Source organism: Oncorhynchus nerka, linkage group LG4 (assembly GCF_034236695.1).
Source record: "Oncorhynchus nerka isolate Pitt River linkage group LG4, Oner_Uvic_2.0, whole genome shotgun sequence".
Lineage (NCBI taxonomy): Eukaryota > Metazoa > Chordata > Actinopteri > Salmoniformes > Salmonidae > Oncorhynchus > Oncorhynchus nerka.
This window is the reverse complement of record NC_088399.1, coordinates 58,368,171-58,379,903: the sequence shown is the minus strand read 5'-3', so window position 1 is coordinate 58,379,903 and position 11,733 is coordinate 58,368,171. Positions and strand designations below refer to the sequence as shown.

The 11,733-nt window shown below is 40.9% G+C and overlaps 1 protein-coding gene across 1 annotated transcript; it reads left to right on the top strand.

Annotated features, from left to right (window-relative positions):
* The first annotated feature begins 7,164 nt into the window (after positions 1-7,164).
* On the top strand, positions 7,165-8,587 carry LOC115128268 (free fatty acid receptor 3-like). The gene has a single exon (XM_029657959.2). The coding sequence runs from the start codon at positions 7,328-7,330 to the stop codon at positions 8,240-8,242; it is 915 nt and encodes a 304-aa protein (XP_029513819.2). The 5' UTR covers positions 7,165-7,327; the 3' UTR covers positions 8,243-8,587.
* The last annotated feature ends 3,146 nt before the right edge of the window (positions 8,588-11,733 follow it).

Genomic DNA, 11,733 nt, shown 5'->3' with positions numbered 1-11,733 from the left:
AAAATCAAATCAAATGTTATTTGTCACATACACATGGTTAGCAGATGTTAGTGCGAGTGTAGCGAAATGCTTGTGCTTCTGTGTGCGTGCGTGTGTGTGTGTGTGTGTGTATGTGTGTGTGTGTGTGTGTGTGTTTGTGCAGCTAGCCAGCCTGCCAGGTAGAAAAAAGTCAGAAAAAGGTAAAAAGACAGACATCAGAGTATTTTTCAGTACACCAAAATGCAAAGCAAGAACCCTAGTAACCTAAGACTAGTTGATAAAATGTTCATTAGAAAGAAGTGAAATGCTAATGGAAACGTTTCACAATGATGTCATTAGGCAGATCAGGCAACAGAGGGCACACAGACAGCAGAGCTGGGGACAGGTGGGCAGGGACAGACTGGCAGGGACAGACTGGCAGGGACAGATGGGCAGGGACAGGGAGTCTCAGGTAAGTTTGTTGAGTCTTTGTTTGGCAACATGAAAGGTTCTACATTTTTTTGACTTGTAAAATAGGGACATCATTGGAAAATGCCATGGATACCCCCACTCTCAACTTAAACTGGTGACTGAACTAAGATTTGTTTAAGGCAAGGTATTGCTGTTGTGATGAATTATGTAGTTCTGGGTACTGGTAGTTAGGAGTACGGCAAACACCTTATTTATTTTCTAGGAGACAGACTGTGAGGGTGGTGAAAGGGAAAGAGACAAGGAGAGAGACTTCAGAGGACAGTGTCACAGCCACGGCAGGACCAGGTGTCAACCTTGTTGCCAGCTGCACCAGTATAGGGGACAGTGGCACGGCCACGGCAGGACCAGGTGTCAACCTTGTTGCCAGCAGCACCAGTATAGGGGACAGTGGCAGAGCATTGTCCAGTTACCTCAGTGATGGCACAAAACCTTATCAGCCACACCCACAATTTATAGAACCGCAAACTCTTGCCAACAGTGTTGACGTTTCAAGAGAGATGGTTTCGCGATTTCCCCTGGCTACATTATAATCCATCAGTAAAAGGAGTGTTGTGTTTTCACTGTAGCCAAGGGGTTTCAAGCCAGCCATCTGTTGGCCAAAGAGCAGATGCTGCCTTCATTAGTGCACGATTTAGGAACTGGAGAAAAGCCATTGTAAAATTCACAGCACATCAAAACTGCCAAACCCACCGCCACTGTGTAACTGTAGCAGAACACAAGCTATAGCCAATCAGTGCCCAGTTATCCAGCGCGTAGGGTAAACAGCAGAAATGACGAAAGCAACAACATTGATTGAATCTATTGAGATACACTCAAGACGATTTGCTGGCAAATCAGTGGATCACTATAGGGCAGAATTTATTTAAGTGTTGGATGGTGTAGAGGTTCAGTTTGGCGACCGTTTTGACCAGGACAGTCTAAACATTCTGCAAAAGTTGGAAAGAGTGCTTCTCACGGGGGAGTTGGATGAGTCTCTTGATCAGTACCCTGAGCTGAACATAGATTCTCTTTCAGTGCAGTTGTCTCTCTTTCTCAACAAATACGCCTGTAGCAGCAGTTGAGAGGCAGCAGATGTCCCCAGGAGGCTTCCAGTGGAGGTGCAGGGGTTGGTTGACCAAGTTGAGGTGCTGATCAGAACTTTGTCTGTAATGTACATAAAGACAGGCTAGACAGTCTTGAGGGAAAATATCTGTCAGCAATTAGTTGGATCCATTGAAACCCTCAAACATATGTTCGGTTCTTTTGTTCAGTAGTGTGTATAGCAGTGGTTCTCAACCTTTTTTGAGTACTGCATATTTTGAGGAAAGGCAGGCAAGGTTTTGAGTGGTCCTCAGGGACCTCCACCCCCTCTATATTATATGTAAAGTTAGTGGAATCCTTGTGCTGCTGAATACGTTCACTACACTTTTTTATTTCATGGACCCCTTGCCATTACACCAGGGACCCCTAGGGGTCCACCTACCCTGTTTGAGAACCCCTGGTGTATAGTATGATTTTTGTTTAGTAGTTTTTAGTACATGACAGTACACTTACTAATTATTGATTTAATTTAATTTAAAATGGCATACTTTGTGTGACATACTTGTCCATAGCTGTTGTTTGAAGAGTTGAGACACTTACTGAACAATAACCAAGTATTTCTGAAGGATATTTTGGTTGATTTGTTTGGGTTTTTCATTGAAGTACTTATCTTGCTTTTAGAACTGTACTTATTCTGAGCGTTTTGTTCTTGTAAAGATGTTGTAATAGACTCAAACCAGTGGCACATATTTAATGACTATATAAATGAATCAGAAAAAGTTCAATAAAAAGGTCAGTTCAGTGCGTAGACCAACTTTGTGATGGTTCTCAATGGAGATTCTTTGAGATGAGATCGCACCATGTTCATTGTATTTATGAAACCTGCACCCATACAGTGTACAGTACCATTACAACCTACTGGCCGTGCTTGGTATTGCTGGTTGTAAATACAAATACCTGCATACATACTGGACTGACGAGGAACACTGCTATAACTATTATTATTATTAGTATTATAATGATTTAAACATTTTAACAAGTTGGGACAACCCTTAAGTTAACTACTGTACCTATCAATTATCCAGTAGTAGTAATTATGGTTCCTCAATATACATTTAACATATTACAACGTAGGCTATGTGTTACAGCACTACTTTTGGTGTCCCCCTCAGGAATTGCTCTTGAGAAAATTTCATGTAATTGTCCCCTCCAAAGTTGATTTTCACCCCTATATTGGAGTGTAGTGTCAACACTGAAACCGAACATGTATGTAAGGAAGAGTGGGGTAAGTTGAGCAAAGGGATAAGTTGAGTCACCTTTGTTTCTAAGAAACCATACAGATTTTCACCAAGTCAAATTAATTTATTGTGTTAGAGGTTTCATGAGGCTTGTATCTAAACGAAATGAGATCATTTTAGGATTGTTCTATAAATCAGTTGGGGTCTATAAGCTTCAATATGAGGTCCTAAACCTATCATGAAAGGGCATCCTTGTAGCTGTGTGGGCTAATATAGTCCAAATGTTTGCCTTGGGGTAAGTTGAGCCAATGCCAATGTCAAAATTGAAGTGTCTTCTTCGCAGGCATAATGCAAGGCACTATTGTTGAGATATGAGGTAACAACAGGGCCTGGCCTATGTTAGTAGTACAAAGTGTTTGTTCAAAATAAAATATATCATTTTATGTCACATGCTTGGTATGCAACAGGTGAAATGCTTACTTACGGGCCCTTCCCAACAATGCAAAGAACATTTTAAAAACTATAGAAAGATTAAAGGAATAAATACACAATGAGTAATGATAACTTGGCTATATATATCAGTACCGGGTCAGTGTGCAGGGGTACAAGGTAATTAAGGTAGATATGTTAAGCCTGTGTTAAAAGGTGCTTAAAGGACAAACAGCGATTGTGATTGTGTTGAATTGTGTTTGGGAAATAAAGATAGACATGGTTTTAAAAAGGTAGAGGTATTTAATTCAGTACAGAAATGTATAGGTGGCTTAATTTACCCTGTCCCGCAGCTGAACTTACCCCAAGAGACCACTTTTTGGGGACCAGCTATGTTTTCAAAACTTTTATGTTTACATGAATTCAGATTTTTTTCCAGGGATACACAACATCCTGAAATGTATGTAGATATCTTTGTTAGAAATAATACTATATTTCCTTTGACGGCGTGATGCTGAATGCAAAAAAAGGTAATTTTACACCAGTCTCTCCTAACCAATAGTAGACAACCAAAATATATGTTTTTCACCAAAAAAGGTAGAAGGGTGAGTCATGACTGACAGGGGCCTTAAGGTCCTATGACCAAAGAGAGTTGGTGGAGAGGGAAAGGGATACTTCTTTATGGTTTGGATTTTTGATACTTTGCAATTCGTGACTAATTTGCACTCACTTTCCACCTCCTTGAATAAGACCACTTCCAACTCCCTAGACCAGTGTAAGACAGATGCATATGACTGTTTAATTTGATCTGATTGTCTGGTTACCATAATGTCTTAGTGGATCTGGGCTACTGAATAGGCGAGTTTGAAGAAAATTGTGGAAGGTGCAAATGTATCCTATCTAATCATTGATACCTCAGGTTAGTATTTTCAGAATATTAAGTTTGAGTATTCAAAAGTTTAACTTCATGGACACTGCTAAAATATATTACTGTAAATAATGTTTTGACAACTATGACAACACAACTCATAGTAGCTACACATCAGTTACTACACATCAGAATCAACGTTGTTTCCACGCCATTTCAATGAAATGACGTCAAACCAATGTGGAAATAGATGTTGAATTGACGTCTGTGCCCAGTAGGCTCCTACCAATAGTTTTGATTTGCACCGTCAGTATATCGTGATGATTTCCTCTTACTTGTAGTGACAACATCGCTGACAGTAACTGCCCACGACAGCAGCAGATTACTTTCCCGACGGCTTTGCACTATTTGTCCAGATCACCACCTTCCTGATCGGGGTACCTGCCAACATCCTGGCATTTTTTTGCAGAAAAGTGAGCTGCAAACGTGCCGCCATCGACATCCTGCTACTCAACCTGACCATCTCTGAACTCATCTTTCTGCCTTTCAAGATGGAGGCGGCTGACAAACCAGGAATAGAACCTATACTACTTCCGGTGTCCAGTAACTTCTACATAGGGCTGTGGTGTTCACGAAATTTCATCAGCAAGTGGATTGTCAAGCAAATAATTGTCGGTCTCACAGTAATTGACTGTTAATTAACATAAACACATTTAGTATCTCCTGGCTTCCTACAAGCCATTGATGCAGACCTTTGGAACATCTACATTTAAAAAGTCTAATAAATCCATGTAATATAGCCTACACCTTCACAATAAATCCATTATTTATTTTCGAAAGGTCTAACATGATATGAAGAAAATGTGGTCTATTTCAGAAGAACAGAATAGGATACTCTGAGTCCTTGTCCTTACGTTAGGTCCCGATTGAGCTATGCAAATTGACTGTGTGCTACATTAGTTAATTTAGCAGACAAGATTTGTTTAGAATTCAGTGGAATTATTTTATATTATTTTATAGTATATAGAATACAATCTGACAACGCTGGATAAAATAGAAAGGATATTTTCTCCAAACGATTTGAGGGAGTGTTCACATGCGGCTGTTCTGTGTTGAGTGGTTAACAAAGACACATGTCCCCCTATATGCTTAATTTAGAGTTATTTATGTAACTTTAGTTGTTCTACAAACGTTGACTTATGTTTTGATTTTGAATACATTGTAAGGCTGCATGATGCAACTCTAATGATGATTTGAAAAAAAGTTGAATGAAAGGCATGAACTTTTGCTCAGGCTGTACACACTTCATCAGTCTCTCATTCGCAATTTGACAAGCACTTGCTAATTCCTCTAATTTCCCGGCAGCATCCCCTCTGTGTGGCCATAATGGACCCTAAAAAAATCCATGCCTTTTGCTGACAGTGTCCACTGTGCCCTTGGCCCGGAGTGCTGCGCGCGTCCTTATTCAATTCCAAGATGCATATTGAAGATATAACTGTCCACAACAACATAAGTAGTTTAACAACATATGTGATTGACTCTGCCATCTGGTGGGCAGAAACATCTGATTATTCCCAGATTATTTCAATATCTCATATTTTCACAATCAAAGCCCAATGATTTCATTGCTGACCAACTATCTGCCATCTTATTTTACACTGATCTTAATGTGATTGCAACACATTTCCATGTAAATGTATCTGAGATACATTACATTGGACATTCAAGGGTTGCTGAGAGACAATGTTTGGAGAGCTTATGGAAACAAAGATTGTGACAGGAGTTTATTAAATTTGCGCAGCATATCACATCACAGACACTTGGCAGTGGGTAATACAGTGAGGGAGGAGTGGTCTGATTTGATCTGACAATCAGCATCCGGCAGACACTTTGTGCTGCCAGTACATTTGAGGATCCAGTCGGATAACATCGTGATCATGGGGATACAGATTTTCAAGATGGAGGTGAGTTTGTCATTAGAAAACGGACACTTTTCCTCTCACATTAGTTACAGTATGAATGAGGTATCAGTAAAAAAAGATGGGTTATTCACAAAACTTCACCACAACAGAATGTATCATCTACTTTTACCCGCTGTGAAATTAATATTGAATAGCATCTATTCACTCTTTTACTGTATATCTTGTTATCATTCTAAGTCCATTCTGAATTTGCATCAATCCAATCTCTTCTAAAGATGTAACTTCTTCAGAACACAGGTGATACATTTAACAGTAACTCCATTTTTATAAATAACCCCAAAGTTGAGGCTTGTGTTTTATACAGGTGAACAATCAAATCAAAACACAAAAGCAGACAAAAAGATGGCTGACGTGTAGTGTTTCCTACTGCTGACAGATAATGTCTGAAAGTTAGTATCTCATGAGATATTTTTATGGGACACCTTTTCGGTAACACAGTGCCTTCAGAAAGTATTCATACTCACAATACCTCATTATGACAAAGTGGAAATGTATTGAAAATAAAATAAATAAATATCGAATTTACATAAATTATCTTACCCCTGAGTTAATACGTGTTAAAATCCCCTTTGGTATCGATTCCAGCTGTGAGTGTTTCTGGGTAAGTCTCTAAGAGCTTTGCACACCTGGATTGTACAATATTTACCTCTTATTATTTTCAAAATTATTCAAGTTGGTTGTTGATCATTGCTAGACAACCATTTTCAAGTCGTGCCATAGATTTTAATGCAGATTTAAGTCAAAACTGTAATTCGGCCACTCAGGAAGATTCACTGTCTTCTTGGTAAGCAACTCCATTGTAGATTTGGCCTTGAGCTTTAGGTAATTGTCCTCTGAAAGGTGAATTTATCTCCCAGTGTCTGGTGGAAAGCAAATTGAACCAGGTTTTTCTCTAGGACTTTGCCTGTGCTTAGCTACATTCCATTTATTTTTCATCCTGAAAAACTCCTGTCCATAAAGATTACAAGCATACCCATAACATGATGCAGTCACCACTCTGCTTGAAAATATGTAGAGTGGTACTAAGTAATGTGTTCTATTGGATTTGTCCCAACATAACACTTTGTATTCAGGACAAAAGTCAATTTGCAAACAGGATGCATGATTTGGAATATTTGTATCCTCTATAGGCTTCCTTCTCTTCACTCTGTCAATTAGGTTAGTATTGTGGAGTAAGTGTGGGGTACAAAGACGAGGTAGACATTAAAAACCATGTTAAGCACTATTATTGCACACTGAGTGAGTCCATGCAACTTGATAAGCTATTTTTCACCCTTTTCTCTTTCCAGTTGTGTCGTGAGTCTCCAAGTGTCTGAGACTGATGAAGTAGGCTAATCGCCATGCCGATCACTCATCTGTTGCTGTCTGTTTACATTGCCACCTTCCTGATTGGGGTACCTGCCAACATCCTGGCATTCTGCACCTTTTGCCAAAAGGTGCGCCGCAAACCTGCCCCCATCGACATCCTGCTCCTCAACCTGACCATCTCCGACCTCATCTTCCTCACTTTTCTGCCCTTCAAGATGAAGGAGGCTGTTGATGACATGAACTGGAACCTCCCCTTCTTCTTGTGTCCAGTCACTGGTTTCCTGTTCTACTCCACCATCTACAACAGCACCCTCCTCCTGACCGCGGTGAGTGTGGAGCGCTACCTTGGTGTGGCCTTCCCTATCAGATACGCCCTGTGTCACAGGCCACGCTATGCTGTGGTGGCCAGTATCATATGTTGGGTGGTGTCATCACTGAACCTTAGCGTCGTGTACATTGTGCCCTGCTCCCACTGGATATATAGCAATGGGACCATTATGGACGATCCCCCGACAACGTGCTACCTGAACTTCACCCAAGGCCAGCTCAGCATCCTTCTCCCAGTGCGTCTGGAGCTGTTCCTGGTCCTCTTCTGCGTCCCCTTCCTGGTCTGCACCTTCTGCTATGTCAACTTCATCCGTATCCTGTCTCGGTTGCCCAACATCGGGCGGCGGCGGCGCCTGCGGGCCATTGGGCTGGCACTGGGCACCCTTTTGGTGTTTGCCCTCTGCTTTGGGCCCTACAACGTATCCCACGTGGTGGGGTTCGTCCGGAAAGACAGCGAGAGTTGGAGGGATGTAGCGTTGCTCTCCAGTACCCTCAACGCCTGCCTGGACCCCATCATCTTCTATTTCTCCTCGGTGGCTGTCAGGAGCATGCTCAGTCACTGCTTCAGGAGCTTCGTGGCTACACTACACATTTTAAAGTGTGAGAGGGGTCAAGTCTGATAGGGGTCAGCCTCCAAGACTGATAAATACAGAAAAACATGCCCCCCTTGAGTGTTTATGTTTCAATTAGTCATGCATGAAGATGTATGTATGTTCAGTGCAATTATGTATATTATATGTATTAGGTATACTCTGTTATGTGATGTAACTCAAAGATCATCTATGATAAATTACATTCCCTAAAACTGTACCACAATTATAGTATAACCATTACCCATACCTCCACAAACCATATTTATATTTAATTTAAAAATGAATAAATCGATCATCCGTATTACTTAAATCGTTTATATTACAGTACATGTACTCTAACCAGTAGGTTACATTCAATAAAAAATATACTTGTTTTATGGGGCTTGGAATAAATCAATTAGAACCATAAGCTATAAGAGCACAGAGGTGGGTGTGAAAGATGTTCAATTTTGAGTTAATTTTGTGTAACAAGCGTGTAAATCAGGATGTGCAAACATGGGGAGATTATACAGCGCTGAGTCACAGTGTCTCATGCTCGTCTTTCCGTTGCTAGGAACTGTAAACAAATCGACAACCGCTCTCTTTTGTGCCGGTCTTGATAAATACAGATAACTGCTCTTTATAGTGTCCTGTGAACTAGTTATGTTCGTTATTAGTTTACAAATTGTACACCCAGTAACATTATAGATTCAATGGGATTGAATTCAGAGGGAAATAAATGAGTGCCTTGTTTGACAAGGCAGATTGGCAATTAGGGCTGACCCCATTTAGTCGACTGGTCAGTTGTTTGGTCGATAGGCCAAAAAACATTTATTTTTAATGCCACACGAGACACCTGCCTGTTTCGTGCCTGTCTCAGTGGATTAATCCATTGCGGAGGCCGCAGGGATGGCACAGTCCATCACTCTAAGACACATATGTGCTACAGTGGAGGCTTGTGGGAGGAGCTATATGAGGACAGGCTCATTGTAGTGGCCGGAATGGAAAAAATGGAACGGAGTCAAAAATGTGGTTTCCATATATTTGTGTTTGATACCGTACCATTTATTCCATTCCAGCCATTACAATGAGCCTGACCTCCTATTGCTCATCCCACCAGCCTCCACTGATGTGCTACTGAAATTGTACATGGTAGTATTATGTCAGAACAATGGTGCAACACTAATAACTAATATTTTATAACAAATCTGATTTCCTGAAGTGTATGTTTATTACTATTAACATATAATGCCAGACATCCCCTTTCATCTCACTGTGTATCCGCCTGAGTTTTTTGCAGACGGCACATTTGTAGCCTAAGACTTCTTCTGGTTATCTTGGACTCAAGCTCCTTGAGTCGGTCATCAAAGATTATTTTCAGTCGGTGACAGCTCTATTTGGCAATACAAGACAAATCAGCTACAAGCTCCAAATTACACAGCAACTACATTAAGTATACCATACCTTAAGGGAACATTTTGACATTCGCCATATGGTTAGTGAGAAAGTCCATATTGCAAATGTACGGTCTCTTACTAGACGTCCAAAAATGTTTCTAAAAATGGCGTCGGGCCATGCAGCACGAACTCTCTCAGACATTCGGTTTCCGTTTTATAAAATAATCCAATTTTGGTCATTTTTCCGCTGTCCCGGTAAATCCCACAAGAGGGCATAAGCAATCATATTGCAAACGTACAAAACATCACGAATCACGACGTGGCCTTATCTCCAAAACGGAAAATATTTCGAAGCCGAAACTTGATGAGCGTAGGTTTGGCATAATGGGCAGTTGGCCCCGAACAAGATGGCATCTAGGCCTCAACCGTTTTTGAGTTATGGCCATTTTTCTGGGATTAAAGGTCCAAAATGAAAATATCAAGGAGCCTCCGGTGTCAATAAAAAAAGAACCAGCCATTTATCTATCGTCATTTAAGAGAAATCGTACAATGTCAAATTGGTGATGTTCAAAAATAGTTTTTTTTTTTTAAACAGTTACAGATCCAGTTTTAGGGTGTTCATATGAATCTTTTTAAAGTGTGCTGCGGAGCTCTGTGAGATTTCTGTGATTTTCTGAAATGACACACACTCACCAAACCCTCTGTAAATAACTCAGTTCTTAACGTAAAGACTTAAAACTCAGGATTCTGTAAAGGCATACCCCAATCAGGATATGTGTTTACTTATGGCTTCCTGTGCCAACCGGAAGTGCTATAATTGGTGTCACAGGGGCTGTTTCGAAGGGTTAAAAAAGTCAGATCTTTCCAAAACTTCATATGTGTGATTAGGCAACCCCCATGAACTGTAAATCAGTCATTTTTCCCATAAAATTTCTAAGAAAAACTAAATCACACACACACACAACTTGGAAGGAGGGACGTAATTGGGGTGCGTAGAGACAGACAGTGCCTGCAATAGTTAGCTTTGTTCGAGCTAAAAAAGAACCGTCAGACCTAGAGTTCCGAAACTTTAGAAACCTGTTCTAGACCTCAGGTCGATAGTGCGTGGTGAGTTACGTGGCTCTAGAAGGTTCTCGGACCAAGAAACAGCCTCGTACATTTGCAATAACTTCAATTCATTTTGCATCACGTAAATGACGACATTTAGAAATGTCCCAGAGTCGCAAGACTAGGTGCATTGCGACCGTCTCGGCCCATATAGACGGACCCCAACGTTTCTGTCCGATAGCTCATTCAAGGACCCCGTAGCAAGTAATGGAAAAAAGGGGGATTTTCAGCACGAATTAGGGTCTTGCTCAGGCACCAAATGACATATCGAGCCGAAACTTGGGATTCGGGGTCGCCTCAGCTAGGCCTACACATAACATCAGAACTGGACCCGCAGCTGGAACGTAACTACGTGTTTTACGTTTTTATTATGGTTTGAATAGAAGGCGTTGTGAATTTTGGGCCAGCTCTGTAGTATGTGATAGTTGGCTACTAAACGAGTTGGAAAAAGTGGGTTTGGTGTCAGTTTGTATCAGTTTGGTGTCAGAATGATATCTAATTGACTGATGGACGGTGACTTGCTGGTGACTCTTGTCCATTTGCAATATGTTTAAACAGTGAGGTACCAACACCTTTTCTGGGGTGTGTACAGTGAGGTACCATCACCAAAGTGACATTCTGAAATCAACCCTAACGAGCGATGGAGAGGAACCAGAATCACTGCCCAGCCATCCCGAGTTCATCGGGCCAGTCAATTTCGCATTCCTGCAGGATTTTTTATAGCATGACAAATTCGTGATGGTAAATGCCCATTGAACCATATTGCAAATGCACAGTGAATTTGCAAAAGTGAGAAAACATAAACAAATGGACATAATGAAATCAACACAACGAGCGATGGAGAACAACCACTATCAATGCCCGGCCATCCTGTGTTGAGCATGCCAAATTCGTGATGGTAAATGCCCATTGAAACATATTGCAAATGCACGTGCATTTGCAATATGATTCTATAGTGAAAAAAACATCACCAGATGGACATGATGAAATCAACACAACGAGTGATGGAAAGGAACAACTATCACTGCCCGGCCA